This window comes from Fukomys damarensis, unplaced genomic scaffold (assembly GCF_012274545.1).
Source record: "Fukomys damarensis isolate Sample0158 unplaced genomic scaffold, DMR_v1.0_HiC HiC_scaffold_23, whole genome shotgun sequence".
NCBI classification, from domain to species: Eukaryota; Metazoa; Chordata; class Mammalia; order Rodentia; family Bathyergidae; genus Fukomys; species Fukomys damarensis.
The window spans coordinates 36,864,920-36,881,303 of NW_022900935.1; the positions used below are offsets into that span (position 1 = coordinate 36,864,920).

Below are 16,384 nucleotides of genomic sequence, written 5' to 3' on the forward strand. Positions count from 1 at the left end.
CCCTCTTCCCCTACCCATCCCACCTTCCCTACACCTTTAGCTCCTTTCTTCCCATTTCTAAATGTCAGTTATCTTATTAGGATCTTCTGTATTAGTGCATATTATTCACACCAGAGAGACTATTTGGTATTTACACATGTGTGCCTTATTTCACTTAGGAGTATATCTTTAATATGTATCCATTTTCCTATGAATGAGTCTATTTTCTCATTCTTTATGGCTAAGTAATATTCCATTTTATAGAAAAACCACATCTTCTTTATCCACTTTGACAGTTTTTTACTGATGAAATTAGTTCAATCATTTCAAGTAAATATATCATTTATATATTTAATTAAATTGTTTTGGTAATTGTAGTCTTGCCACCTGGGAAAAAGTTGAGCACAACCAACATAAATTTGTTACAAATTCCAAATAAGTTAATTGAAAATATTGAAGCCATTTTTTGGTTGTACTAGCCAGCAAGGCTAAGCAATTAATTGTTTCAGCTTTGCAATTTTAAGTTTAAGATTCAGACTTGGAAAAGAAGCCCCCGCCCTTATATTTTAGTTGGCCTATCCATAAAGTAAAAATGTAAATGAAACCTTTAAACTACTTCAGCACTAACATTCTGTGATTTTCTAACTGTTTAACCCTTAGAACACTATCAGTCTTTTTTGGGCTTGCTTTCTTCCTTAAATAGCTATTACTCTCAGTCAAAATAGTAAATTTTTCATCTTCATATCAATCTTGTTCAATTTCTTAGAGCACATAGTATCCATATTTGTTTATAATATAATCTATTAATATATTTCACTAAATACAGTCAGTTGTTCTTCCAAACCTTATTAAATACATAAAAACTTTGTATGGCAATTATTTGTCTTGATCTTCAGTGTCAATATAGGACTTCTAATTAACACTAAATTTAGCTTTGTAGATTTCTCAAACTTCCTTTCTCAGTCAAAATGATTTACTTTGCGCTTTGCCATGTACCAGTGTCCATTGTGGTAAATTACTTATCCTACCTCATACCCAGCTTGCTGAATAGGAAGAATGAGAATAGTAATATATCCTTCATCAAGTTACTATGCTGTTTAAATGAATTATGGTAGATACTCATTAAAATGTTCATTCTCAACCCTTTCAGGGTTGTTACTTTTAGATCTTCCTCTTAATGAGATGTCCAACATTAAATATTTAATAAGTATTTTATTAAATTGAAGGTGTTTAATGGTTTAAATAATTTAATGTGACAAGCCTAAATGAAATCTTTAAGAATCACAAAAAATTCAGTGGGCTTATTCAAATATTTACTGATTTTATAAGGATAGGCTGTAAGCTTATAAAGTAACTTTCCCTGTTGATTCAATTTGATATTTTGAGTAATAAAAACATTTTAATGTTTGACATTTATACTTCTGTTTTAGTGATATGGCTTGGTTTAATGAATCCTGGTTATGTCGAATTAAGGAGGATGTTGGGGACAACTGGAGAATAAAGGTATGAGTGGGAGTAGCACTTGATCCACAGAGGTCCTAGTATTAACACTAAGCTCAACTGCATCTTTTTAAAAATTCATTTGTGAATGCATTTTATTCTGTACAGTTTAAGTTTTGACAGGTGTATGCTGTCATGTAATTACCATCATAATTAAATAGACAATCACATTTTTATTAATCAGCATGCACCTGGCTCTCACGGTTCCCTTTGGCTCTGTTCTGACCTCAGGTCACCACAGATCTGCTTTGTGTCTCTATAGATCCCATGTTTAGAGCTCCATACAAGTGGACCCACACAATGTCTGCTATTTATACCTAGCATCTTTCATTTATGTTTTGGGATTCATCCCTGTTGGTTTATTAGTGGTAACTCTTGGTTTTTTTGCTGTGTAATTACATTGATACACTACGATTTGTTTAGCTATTTACTTGTTGATAGGAATTCAAGTTGTTTCTGGGTTTACAATGAATTCAAAAGCAAAGAATGTTCATGTGTCAGTATTTTCTTAGACATATTTAATTTCTCTTGGGAAAGTTTGAGTGGATTTACTAGCTGTGTAAATATATTTTTATTTTACAAGAAACTGCGAAACAGATTCTCTGCTTTTAAAACCCTTTCTTTTCTGTTTCTTTGTGTCTTTGGGGTATGTTTTGATTTCATATAAATTGTCTAATTTATTGGCATACAGTTGTTCATAACAGTTATTGTGCTGCTAATATGCTAATTGCTGTATGATCTTTAAGTGGTATTTCATCTTTCCTAATATTGATAATTGGTGTTTTTATATTTTTTCTTAATATTTGTTTTGTTTTTTTCAATTTGTATATTATTTCAAATAGCTATTTACCATTTCATTCATTTTCTGTTTGATCATGTTTCCTTTCTTCTGTTAACATATGCTCTTCTTTTTTGTTCATCTTAAGGTACAAACCTAAATACATCAATTTTGGTCCCTTTTTTCCACTTATATTAAACACTGAGCCACATATACACATTTTAACATACAGTGCTCTTATTTTTAACATATTTGATAATTTCCTATGTGATTTCTGTCTTTATGTAGGGGTAACTTAAAAGTAGGTAGTTCAAATTCTAAATATCTTTTATTGATTGATTTTTAATATAATTATATTACTGTCTGAGAACACACTTGTATGAGAAATTCTTTTATGTTTGCCAAGACTTACTACATGACTTAACTATGGTGTCTGCATTGGTGAATGTTATATGTCTACTTGAAAGCAACATATTCTACAGTTGTTCTATAAATATGGACTAGGTCAAATATGTTTATTTTTTTCAGTCTAGTTATTTCGGTTACAGAGGGGAGCAGTTCTTAATTGTGTGACAGTGTGGTTTTGTCCATTTCTCCTTTCAATTCTGTTTATTTTATGTAACTTGAATTTTTATTGTTAGGCTCATTGCACTTTGTTTTTAACATTTCTTGGTGAAGAATTCTTTTTTATTTTTTCTTTTTCTTGGTGAATTCTACTGTAATTTTTCTGTTGCTTTTTTTTTTTTGGTACTGGGGATCGAACTCAGGACCTTGTGCTTGCAAGGCAGGCGCGGTGCTGCTGAGCTAAATCTACAGCCCTTTTTTGTTGCTTTTATCAGGGAAAGGTTTTTACTATCACTCATCTTGGCATAACTTTTCTTTCATTAATATGAAATAAAAATGTATTTCTTATTCCTTTTTCACATTAGGCTAGCAATTTAAAGAAGATCCTTCAAGGAATTATGAGTTATTACCACGAGGTATGAAAAGTATCTGATTTTAAATACAAAATAATTATATTGTTATTGAAAAAATGACTTGGCTTTTATTTATAACATGAACATGTAATTCATAATTGAAACATTACTGGCATTTTTAGAGCATACATGTTTTGTGAAAATCAGTTCGAAGTTCAGATATTGGATTTACAATAAAAGTTGCTTTTATATTAATACTTATTAAATAGATTATTTTCTCAAAATTTCTTTAATAATTACTTAATGATTAGCAGTTTTTAGTTGATTTTATCATTAAAATTTTTTGTCTCTGTTTTTAAGGTTGTAATACAAACTTGTAGTTAATTTTTAAAAATTTTAATTCTCTCCTAAATTTTTTAACTCATTAAATTCCTAAAACTCATTTTGATGCTTTTCTCAATGCCAAGAAACTGTTTATTAAGCTTAAAAAAATGGCCAGGAAAAATTAACCCATTAGATATGTTGTTCATTTGTAGATGTGTTGTTCTTCTTGCAGTTGTTAATTTATCATATATAAACATTATAAATACCATTTGGTTTAACATACATTTTGTAATAGCAGACTGCATCATGTTTTTTTTAAATTAAACAATGGCATCAAATCAAAAGTAAATTAAGTTGCTTATAGTTGGTTACTCAAAATATTGAGAGATTGCTTGAATATTGCTAACTGATTTTGATCAGTAATTATTGATTTGTCATTTGTCAATTTGAGTTGTTTCATGTACTTAATATTTCTTTTAAAATTACCGTAGAAAGTTTTTGGTAATTATATAAATGAGTGATCTGACTTACTATTTTGATACTGCAGTTTTTGGGGCAACAGATTTCTGAAGAACTTATTCCTGATTTAAACCAAATAACTGAATGTTCAGATTCTGTGGAGCTTGGGAGATTGCTCCAGCTTATTTTAGGCTGTGCGGTCAACTGTGAAAAGAAGCAAGGTAAATGAATTTCAACCAACTGAGGTTTTCTACCTTCTAGAAAAACCCCCCACATTTAAAAGGTAGTATTAAAATTTACTGTTATAGCTTGGCAGAAAGCAACCTGAAATACAAACCAGAGAATCTGAATTCTAGTCCTTCTCTGTGATTGCAGAGCTCCATATCTTGAGTTCCTATTTGTACCTGAGTTCTGATACTCAATAAGTAAATTAAATGTATTTTACTCTAGATTAATGTAACCCATGGTTAGAACTTGGTGGATATTTAATACATTATATTTATCTGATAGATTATTTTGTAAGATCAGTTGACTCAATTTTCCACAAATATTCAGCTAATTATAATCTGGCCTTCTTTGGATAATATTTCATTCTTTTTAGATACCAGCCTAGTGTATCTCCTGGTAAGTATGGATGATAGTGATCTATATTCTGCTGAATATAAAAAGATCAGTTTTGGTTGCATTTAATTAATAAAATTATGAACAGAACAGACCTAGATCTCCCTAAATGGGGGCTCATAAGATGGGGTGGTGAGAGTTTTGACACTGTTGTGTTGTTTTGTTTTGTTTTCTGTATGATTGCTCCAGACTTGGTTATAGTATGTACTAGTTTATAAAACTTTGGAATGTGGCACACTGTAGAGTGCTTGAAAAAAACATTTAGTTGCTTAAGTGTGTAAAATAGAACCTTACTGACCACATTCAGCTTTGTGTAACCAATGACTAGAAGCTACAAGACAGGATAAATTCAGTAAGAACAAACTCAAGAAGGAGAAAAATAGCAAAGAATCAACTATAGTTAACCAATAAAAAAAGAGAGGCACTAGATATCAGAAAATTTTTATATTAGTGCATCTCTGTCATCAAGTAGCTATTTTTTTTCCCCTAGGGCAAGTATTTCTTTTCTTTCTCTTTTTTCTTTTTTTCTTTTTTTTGTGCTGGGATCAAACTCAGGTCCTTCCACTTGTGAGGCAGGTGGTGGCACCACTGAGCTAAATCACTGGCTGCAAGTATTTCTTTATATGCTTTTATTTCTCACAGAGAATGTGAAAAACTTGTATATTGGGATTTTTTAAAATAAACATAACAGCCGTTTTCTTATGGAACCTTAAAACTTCCCTAAATATTTAATCACAGTTTGAAAAGTAATTAACGTGTAAATCTAGTAGCTTTCTTTTCTAATTGTGATTCTTTTTACTTTTGCTTTGAGTAATAGATTTTTCCTACTTTAACTACTGGTTATCTGTTACTTATTTTTGCTTAATTAATGTTACCAAGTTTTTCAGTTTTATTCATTCCAAAGACTGTTTGTCTTTGGTTCTATTTTTTTTAAATTTTTATCCTTTTTTTTAATGACAACTATTTCTCCTCTGTGCTATAATTGATATTTTGCTATCATTTTCCCTGAAAGTGATGATTCTGTTGCATCTTGCACTTTTGGGCAGAAGATGTATTATGTTCATAATTTATATCTGAGTGTTACTAAGCAATTCTGTCCTTATATTTTTTAAATGAAATTAAATTCCTGGCTACACAAGAAAAAAAAAATAGTATGAGGAAATAGTTTCATTTTTGTTATCTAAAAAATCAGAATTATCTAAATATCAAATTAGATTTATTTTTGAAAATACGTGTCTGTGTTCTCCATTTTTATGTGTGAGCAGATAAGTAAATAAACTACTAGTAATTTAATTAAAATTTACAAAAAAAACATGTCCAGGATAAAAATAACCTCCATACCTTGGTACTCTGCAGTGAGAATTTATTTTCAGAATGATTTCAGGACACTACAACAATCTCAATCTTATAAGAATGGACTAGTTTGATTACAGTATTCTTTGTGATGGGAAAGGAGGCTATTTTTGAAAAGGTTTTTATGAACTTGAAACACTTTATTTAGGAAATCCACTTAAATGAAATAAATTCTGTCACCCCTAAAACTTCCTAGTTCATTCTTTTTCTCCCCTTTAGTATTATTTTCTGGTCAGATGCATAAGATGCATACTACACCCTATCCAACTATTTATACAGTTTCTGACTTCACAAATAAAGATATACATGACTTTTAGGAGTTTCCAGAAGAATTGTTAAAACAATAAAAATTATCAGAAAACTAGTAAGTCCTTAGAATTTTGGAGCAGTTGTTTTAGCTGGAGAACATACAGTTTAAGTGGGTTTAAACTTGTAAATACATGAAGGACTCTTGGAGTTTCTCATTCACTCTCAGGACAGATCATCTCAACTTACTGCAAAACTGCTTGTGGTGGAGGGGTGTAAACCTGCTAGGTGAGACAGTGAACGCTGAGCAGGAGTTCACAGGCCATAGAAGGCCCTCCAAAAGCCTTCCTGGAAAGAACTAAGCAGGGGATAAATGAAACTTTCAGGACTTAAAATTAGATAATTACTGTCATAATTATGTTTAAATTAATTGCAATATCCTTTTTCTTATAATGAGAAAACATTAAATATGAATATTTAAAACTTATTTTAATGGACATACAGTGAAACTATAGGATTATTTGTGGTAATACATTTATATATTTTGTTTATTGGATGGTAAAGGTACTTTATGCAATGGGGTTTTTTTTTGAAGTTTTCGTGTTTTTTTTTAAATCACAGAACATATTAAAAATATAATGACATTGGAAGAGTCTGTTCAACATGTGGTCATGACTGCTATTCAAGAGGTGAGTTATGTCCTGTTCATCTGATTGTGATAATATGAACCAAATGACATAGAGCTTTTCACATAAATTTTACCTTCAAATAAATGAATTTTTCTTTGTTTAAACTTGCCCTTTGCAGTGGATTTACCTATCTTTAGCTAGTGAGTCTTACTTTTTTTCCCACTCAAAAATATCTTAAAAAGTAGTTAAGCCTCTGTTTTAGCACATCTCTTTCTACAACTGTTTGGTAAATTAATATTGTCAAGTTCTTTTAACTTCAGCTAATCAAGAAAAAACAGGATAAACAATCTACAGGTGATAAGAATTTTAATTTCTTTTTTCTGCCAGTGAGAGAAGTCTTTCCTGAGATTGTAGTTTATATGTGCCGTCTGTATTTTTTTTTTGTTTTAAATTAAATTTATTGGTACATTCTAGGTAGACAGTACAGTTACATTTATTACTGGGATCTTGTACCTTTACATGTCAGGTCTTGGTTCTCATTTTTTCCCCTCCCTTCCTTCAGACCCTCCTCCCCTCCCCACCTTCAAACACTTTAATTCCATTTTTACATTTTCTCATATTTTTTTCCTTTTCCCTTATTCCCCTTTCCCTATCCTTCTCACTGTCCCTACACCTTTGGTCCTTTTCTTCCTATTTCACGTTGCTAATTGTCCCATTAGGATCTTGAGTACTATTTTAGTTTTTCACACCAGAGAAACTATTTGGTATTTGCATATGTGTGACTTATTTATTTCACTTAAGAGTATATCCTCAAAATGTGCCACTATAAACATGGGTACGCATATATCACTGTGGTATGATTCTTTTAATTCTTTTGGAGAGATACCCAGCAGAGGGATGGCTGGGTCAAATGGAACCTCTAATCCTAGTTCTTTGAGATATCTCCATATTGATTTCCATAGTGGTTGCACCAGTCTGCACTCCCACCAACAATGGAGAAGGGTTCCTTTCTCCCCACAACCGCACCAACATTTGTGGTTGTGTGATTTCTTGATAGCAGCCATTCTTTGAGGGGTGAGGTGGAATCTCAGTGTTGTTTTCATCTCAACTATCAAATGACCAGTGATGTTGAACTTTTTTTCATATGTTTATTTGCTGCTTTTACGTCGTGTGAGAAAAATGTCTGTTCATTTCAGATGCCCATTTTAGAATTGGGTCTTTGTATTTGTGGGGACTGGTTGTTTTGAGTTCTTTATATATTTTAGATAATAGTCCTTTGTCTGAGGAGCAGCTGGTAAAAAGTTTTTCCCACATTGTGGGTTGTCTCTTAGTTCTCTTGATGGTTTCTATTGCAGTGCAGAAGCTTTTTAATAAGATGAAATCCCAGTTGTTGATTCTTTCTGCTAGTTCCCATGCTACTAAGGATTTGTTCATAAAGTCTTTTCCTATGCCAATATGTTCCAGAGTTCTGCCTACCTTATCTTCCAGCAAGTTTAGTGTTTTTGTTTTTATATTTAGATCTTTAATCCATTTGGATTTTAATTTAGTGCATGGTGACAGATAAGGGTCTAGTTTTAATCTCTTGCAGGTTGAGATCCAGTTTTCCAACACCATTTATTAAAGAGGCTATCTTTCCTGCAGTGGGGACTGTGAGCTCCTTTGTCAAAGATGAGGTAGCTGAGTGCATCTGGAGTTGTTTTTGTGTCTTCCAATCTGTTCCACTGATCCTCAGATCTGTTTTTTTGCCAGTACCATGCTGTTTTTATCACAGTGGCTTTGTAGTATAGTTTCAAATTGGGAATTGTTATACCCACTGCCATGTGTCTCTTGCCTAGAATGGGTTTTGCTATTCCAGGTCTTTTACGGTTCCAAATGAATATTTGGATTCTTCTTTCTAGTTCTGTGAAGTATAGTGTTGGGATTTCAATTGGTATTGCATTCAATCTGTAAAGCAGTTTTGTGAGTATGCCATCTGTATTTTAGAATGTTAGATTTCTGAGGCAGTATGGTGGTACTTCTGTTTTGTAGCTAAGTTGCCTGGATTTAAGCTATTCTGATTATCTCAGGAGAGACAGAAGGATTCAGAATTTACAGTGTGTAGTGTTGATTCTTAGTATCAAGCTAAGACTGTCAGATGAAATGGAGTGCAGAGATGAGAGAAAACAGGATGTCCTCACTCATAAGCTTATCATAAGCTTAATACTATTTTTTTATAGAGGAGTGGCTTATTTTGGCTTATGTTCAGTAATTTTTTTTTTTTTTTTTGGTTTTTTTGAGACAGGGTCTCACTCTGTAGTTCAGACTGACCTGGAGCTCACTATGTAGTCCAGGCTGGTTTTGAACTCACAGCGATCCTCCTGCCTCAGCCTCCCAAGTGCTGGGATTACAGGCATGCACCACCACGCCTGGCTTCATGTTCAGTAATCTTAATGTTCCCATTAATAGGATCAAACATTGTTATTTAGATAAAATCTCTAATAAAATTTTTATTTGAATAAGGTTCTAAGGATCATCATACTAAGGCAAGGAAAAGCTATAATTTTTCCATTCTATTAAATAAATATGTATTTGTTTTATAAGCATCACTTTATTGTACTAAATTTTGTATTTTAATTTCCCAGTTGATGAGTAAAGAAATAGTGAGCTCACCTACAAATGATGCTGTTGGAGAATTAGAGCAGCAGGTGAGTATTTCAGTATTTGAGAGTGTTGAAAACAGTAGTATGGTTCCTCTCTCTACTTCATAAGGCTTATGTAGAATGTTGCATACAAAAATATTTTCTGATATAGGCTTATTTTGCTGTTAGATTTCATTTGAATGTTACTGTGCAGTCTTCATTAATTTAAGCAGTGATGGTCTCTGGGGTTTTTGTGATTATGGTCCAAGTGTTGAATAGTATTGGACGTTCCTTTTGACACTTGGTCCATATCAGATCGTTATAGAAATACTTAAATGGTAAAAAATACCTGAAAAATATTCTAAGTTTCAATAATAAAATAATATTTTGTTGTTGTTGCTGTTCTCTTACTTGACGTTGAAGAGATGGCGGAGTGCTTCAGGATTCTGTTAGAGGACTAATTTACGTGGGGGGAAATTCATTCTCTTCTAATGTATGACCCAGTCTGGTTGTAGGGGAAGAGAGAAAATTGCAACTTTATATATCTAGTTATTTTATTTCTACATATCTTTTTTCACAAATGTGACTAGTCATCTCAAAAAGTATTTCAAATATCTTTGATTACAATTTTGTCTAAATCTAAATATGTTGTTTTTCTAATTTTTTTCTGCAATAAAATTAAAAAATACCTCCTCTAAACATTTGAAAATATTTTACAAGGATTCAAACACATTTTATTTCTGTGGAACCATAACCTTAAATGTTAATGAGAGTATGGCAGTAGGGTTCACACATGGATAACAAAATTAAGACTAATTTGTTAATAGGCAAATTTTTAAACCTATTTCTAGCATATGTGTGTGTGTGTGTGTGTGTGTGTGTGTGTGTGTGTGTGTGTGTGAAGATTATATTTTTCTGTTTTTGTTAAAACATGATTTACTAGGAATGACATTTTATATTTCAGCTTAAAAGGGCTTTGGAAGAACTTCAGGAAGCACAAGCAGAGAAAGAAGAGCTGAAGCAGAGATGCCAAGAACTGGATATGCAGGTATGGATGAGGGCAGCCCGTGCGGAGTGTCCTCTGACCCTGACTTACTAGCCTTACTTCACGGAGGAGACATCCACCTATTTGATGTAAGTGTTGGTATTTAAACAAGGACTTCATAAATACTTTTCCCTGAGAGTTGAAAATTGCTGGCCTATTTCTTTGGGAATATCATGCTAATTGGAGGACTTCTGCTATTCTGATGAAGACTCAGTTTTGTCTCTTTTAAGATGGCAAAATTAAAATACCTACTTTATAGTTGTTTATGAATATTAAATGAGGTGACGTGTGTGTGTGAGTGTAGTCTTTTGCTGTTTGTTTTACTAGTGTGTATATGTGTATGGATATATTTATAAATTTACATTGATAAACTGGCACGAGCAGCAACAATTAAGGGCATAGACTGTCAGATGGGCTTCCTATATTCATAACCTCACCATATTACTAGTTGTATGCACTCAAGCAAATTAATTTCTCTGTACTTGAGCTTTCTCTTTTGAGAGAAAGAGTTACAATAATATTTATTTAGAATGGCTATAAGGATTAAATTATACAGAGCATTTAGATAGTATCTGGCACACAGATGTTATGTGTATATTTGCTTATATAGTTATTCTGTGAAATTACAAGTGTGAAAATTATGCTCTTAAGTCTTGGCAATGTCTAGAAAAAAGTATAGAAAAGATTAATTGTACCTTCATTTTGTGCTATATATGTGTTACATTCTTTGTTCAACTGATGAACTAGTTTCCCGACATGTACAAGGATGAAGAACCAATATTGTAACTACTGTTATTCTAGCTAGATGAAATAAATACCTAAAATATGATAAGGCTGGATAATAGTTATATATAAGTTTTATATGAGGCTGGATAATAGTTTTAATTCCAAAGATTTTTACATAAGGATTAATGACATGACTTGGTCACAGGGACTGACCACTTAGGTTAGTGACAGCAGCAGAGGTTAGGTCTTCTTACTTTTGTCTTAAAAACAAAAAATAGCCCTCTGTATTTGAATGATCCAACAATCTCAGGTGTAGGGGAAATTGTCTCTGTTCCCCTGTGCATCTTTAAGTACACAGTGAAGCATACACACACACACATACACACACACACACACACACACACACACCCACCCACACACCCTCCCACCCAAGGGACCTGAAATGTGTTACTTTTTCAAACAGGGTTATGTTCACCTGTAAAATACCACTCTTTCAAAGAATAGGGGATTGAGCCATTCTGATACTACTAGTCTCAGAGGATTTCTGTGTCGTTTTCTGAGAAATTCTTAGTATAGAACACAAAATTCTATAGTAATACAGAATGAAGATATGTAATCTTGTGATTTTAGTTGAAAAGTTTAGGAATCCCAAACAGCAAGGGATAGAGGCAGGTGCAGGGATAAGCTAAAGAATATATCACCGTTCAATCCCCGGTACAACCCCCCCCCAAAAAAAAAATATATATATATATCACTATGGGAGCTCATTAGGAGAGATACTAGAACTGCTGTCCATCACTCCACGTCATAGGTTGGGTCTGGGTCTCCCTGCAATTTGAACATTTAATATTCTCCTCACCTTCCTGTCTGTGATGTAGGTAGCTAAAAGAATCAGCAGGGACATTTTTTCTAACTGGTTCACAAACATTTTGTGGTAGTGGCTTGTGCTCACCACAGTGAAGTTGGACTGGATGCCAGCAACATTTTCTTATTGCTTGACAACTATTCTCATTTTCCAGATAAAATTCTTATAAAATGTAATGCTTGTGCCATGTCCTTTCCTCAAATAAGACTGTTATTAAATCAGCCATGTGGCCAGTGGAGGATATCTTCAGATCAATAAATGGTAAATACAAGGACATCTTTTTGAACAACACCCTGGCAGCAGTGAAGGGAGGCATGGAGATAGAAGGTTTTCAGAAGGACTTTAATGTGAAGGACTGTGTACACTGTTGCTGGTGCTTGGAACACAGTGAACAGAGACAGTTGTGCACACCTGACAAAGCTTCTGCCCATGCTGTATTCACTCATAATGATAAACGAGGTCGCAACTAAAGAATTTTGTATGTCAAGTGAGAGGGAAGTGAGGTTTGACCTCACTTTAAAAAAAAGTTTACCTTCAGAGTTGTCAGTGAAACAGCTGGAAATGGGTATAGAAGTTTTTGTGCATGTTTATGTGTATATGTGCGCACATGTGTTTTGCAGTGCTCCAGCCTTGCATATGCCAAGCACTTCCTCTGCCGTGGCCCTACACCCTGAGCCCCTAGGAGCAGTTCTGAACAATGATGAACAGGTTCCATTTGTTCCTATACTGACCAGTGCTACTGAATCGAGGTGATCACGTTGATAGTGACAGGGAAGATGTTAATGCTGCATAAAGAAGCATCTATAGGTGATGTGATGAAACTGTGGGCTTAGTGAAGGGCTAGAGCCACATGAGTTTGTGACAGAATAAGGAACCAGTTTGAAAAAAATCTAAGACTGCAGGATACAGATTCTGAAGACAACATTTGAGAAAGCCATCTACCAGGATGCCTCCTCATTCCTGAAGGACTGACTTGGGATCCCTCAACTGATTCTCATACTCCTCACCTTAAAGTTAATCAAGACATAGCATTGAAACATAGACTGAAAAGCTATTGTTTGCTGTTACTGTTTAATCAACAATATGAGGATTCTGTTGATGCTCGTGCTATCTATTCCACTGGAACACAAAACTTTTTCACTGTACTTAATGCATCATAATTTTTACTGATAAGTACTTGTGTATAAGTGTAATAAAATAGTTGATCTGTGGCCTATCCATTCATAGTCAAGAGTAATGGTGATGCCAAACAAGCATAAGATTGTTCACATGGGTGGCTGAAATGATGACTCTCTTGCTTTCTGATGTTTCAGTAATACAAGGTTTGTTTCATGTAGAAAATTATTAAAACTTTTGTACTGTATTAAGTTATCTTCAGGCTGTGTACCAAAGATGTATTTGAAACCAATGAATTTGTGTTTAGACCTGAGACCCATGCCCAAGATAATCTATAGGTACATACAAAAATTTGAGACTCTGATAAGTGGAACACTTCTGGTCCCAGTCATTTCAGGTGAAGAATATTCAACCTATAGGCTTTCCCTTGTTCCCATCTCCACAGTATGGTGTGCTTCTATCAGAGCTCCTCCTTCGACATCTCTTACTTACATTTCTGCTGTAAGAGACTTAAGATCAGAAACAGTTACATTTTTTTATCTGAATCACTTAGAATCAGGCATGACAGATAATAGTACTGAGGCTGCTTACATGACTGACACTAAATTTTAGGAACAGAGCATTGCTTCTTTATATCATCTGCCTAGGGACAGTTTCCCAACTTGGTTTTTTGGAGGTGTTAAAAATAAACTGAGAAGTAATAGTACACTTTCAGAAACTTTATTTGATTCATGAATCAGGGAGCTTCAAACCAGAGTAGGATCCAGAAGGCCACTGAGAATACCCAATGGCTAAGAATTTAAAGGGCAGGAACAGGAACTGGGCATGGTGGCACATGCCTGTAATCAGCACTTGGGAGACTGAGGTAGGAGGATCGCTGTGAGTTCAAGACCAGCCTGAGCTACATAGTGAGCCAGGTCAGTTACTTAGAATCAGGCATGACAGATAATAGTACTGAGGCTGCTTACATGACTGACACTAAATTTTAGGAACAGAGCATTGCTTCTTTATATCATCTGCCTAGGGACAGTTTCCCAACTTGGTTTTTTGGAGGTGTTAAAAATAAACTGAGAAGTAATAGTACACTTTCAGAAACTTTATTTGATTCATGAATCAGGGAGCTTCAAACCAGAGTAGGATCCAGAAGGCCACTGAGAATACCCAATGGCTAAGAATTTAAAGGGCAGGAACAGGAACTGGGCATGGTGGCACATGCCTGTAATCAGCACTTGGGAGACTGAGGTAGGAGGATCGCTGTGAGTTCAAGACCAGCCTGAGCTACATAGTGAGTTCCAGGTCAGTCTCTACTACATAGTGAGACCCTGTCTCAAAAACCAAATTTAAAAAAATTTTTAAAAAGAACAGGAACAGAAGTAAAGCAAAAGAAATATCTGATTGGTTATAGTCATATAGTTGCCTTATTGGTCAAAAATGCCTAGTTCTATAATTACAGATTTGTTGACTGTTTTGGGCTGGGTATGTTTAAATTCTGGTTTTCTTTAATGTTGGTATTTATAAGAAATAACTCAAGCTAAGTTTTATTTATATTCTCAGATCAAAGTTTAGATCATTTATGAGGCCTGATTTTTTTCTGCTCAGGGATTCTTCAGGCCTGGTCTCCATTTCAACTTCCTTTAACAGAGCAGTATTTTTAACTTGCCTATATTGTATTTAAAGCAATCAGTTGATTTTACTTTCATGTTACCTGTGTTAGTATATAGTCTCATCTGTCTAACTTGATGGAATTATAACAATTGAAAATGTTTTTATTATAAAATAATATTTGTTGCAAACTTATAAATAATATAGTGGATGTCATAAAAAGGATACTTTGTATAAAAGTAATTCTTAGTACAGTCATATATAAGTATCTGATCTAATGGACAGTCTAGCTATAGCCATAAAATTTTAAAGTTATTTTTGAATGCAAAAGAAATAGAACCAAGGAAGCAAAACAAGCTTGTTTGAAAAGTGAGTAAAAAATGAGATACTAATATTGATTTAGTTCTGTACTTGGATATTTTTATCTATTTTAAATAATAAGCACAAATGCAAATAATTTAGCTTTTTGTTATTAACCAGATGTACTTTTCTTTTGAATACATGACATGTAATTGATGATTTTTCTGCTGTAAACCTAAAATAATAAATTTGCCTGAATAGGAACATCATTAGTTTGTACTTAAAAGAGAGACAAATAAATTTTCTGATATTCCACCCATTAAATTTCAAATATACAGAAACATTTCTACTCAAAACTACAGCAGGTGTAACATTTTAAAAACATTCTTACTCTATATTTTACATAGTGGTATTGATTTGATTTCTTTTGTTTGAACCAAACTTCTTGCACTCAGAATTCTAGACTTGGAAGGATTGCTAGAAATCATCCGATTTGATTTACCAGGTTTGTTTGATGGCCTAGTCTGAATTAGAATTATGAACCCCCAATCGCTTCTCGGCCTTTTGGCTAAGATCAAGTGTAGAATTATGAACCCCCAACTCTTAAGAAGTTTTTTGCTATCAAATCCTTATATTTGTGTGTTTGCTTTTTAGGTGACAGCACTTCAAGATGAGAAGAATTCACTGGTTTCTGAGAATGAGATGATGAATGAAAAACTTGATCAGTTGGATGGTTCATTTGATGATCCAAATATGATGGTTGCAAAAAAGTATTTCCATGCACAGTTACAACTTGAACAATTACAGGAGGAAAACTTCAGGTAGAAATTATTTAGTGGGGTTGTCTGCTAAATTAGTAGCTAAAAGATCATAATATTAAATAATATTAATAGCATTAATTATATATATACACACACACATATATGCACACACACAGACACTAGGAGTTCAGGGGAGTGATTGCTGAAGCTTAGGAAAACATGAGGTTTTTCACATAGAGAGCTAATCTGAAAATAAATGGAACAATGTAAGTCTTTGACTACAGAGATGCTTTTCACTTTAATGTTTGTATTTCTTTTTAAAAAATCATTAGTCCTCTACTTTCACATGATTTCCATCCTGGGAGAATGTTTGTAAGTCAGATTTGTTTATAAATCTGACAAAGTGAGTCTTTTACACTTTTGATGCAAATATGTAATGTAAAGCATTAAGAAAAAAATTCCACATCATCACTTTTTTCTTGTTCTTGATATTTTCAGTGGGAAGCCTTTCAGTTGGTGGCGTGTTAACTCTTTCTTATTTTCTG

General features: G+C 33.4%; 1 protein-coding gene and 1 pseudogene across 2 annotated transcripts in view; both read left to right on the top strand.

Moving 5' to 3' along the window:
* Positions 1-16,384, top strand: part of Hook1 (hook microtubule tethering protein 1) — an 88,372-nt gene that overhangs the window by 48,979 nt on the left and 23,009 nt on the right. For both annotated transcript variants that reach the window (XM_033767268.1, XM_010610468.3), the window contains 7 exons: positions 1,410-1,482; positions 3,187-3,237; positions 4,046-4,178; positions 6,799-6,866; positions 9,428-9,490; positions 10,389-10,472; positions 15,733-15,899. In XM_033767268.1, coding sequence (XP_033623159.1) covers positions 1,410-1,482; positions 3,187-3,237; positions 4,046-4,178; positions 6,799-6,866; positions 9,428-9,490; positions 10,389-10,472; positions 15,733-15,899 — 639 coding nt within the window. The remainder of the gene's footprint in view (positions 1-1,409; positions 1,483-3,186; positions 3,238-4,045; positions 4,179-6,798; positions 6,867-9,427; positions 9,491-10,388; positions 10,473-15,732; positions 15,900-16,384) is intronic.
* Positions 15,627-15,763, top strand: LOC117287445 (annotated as a pseudogene).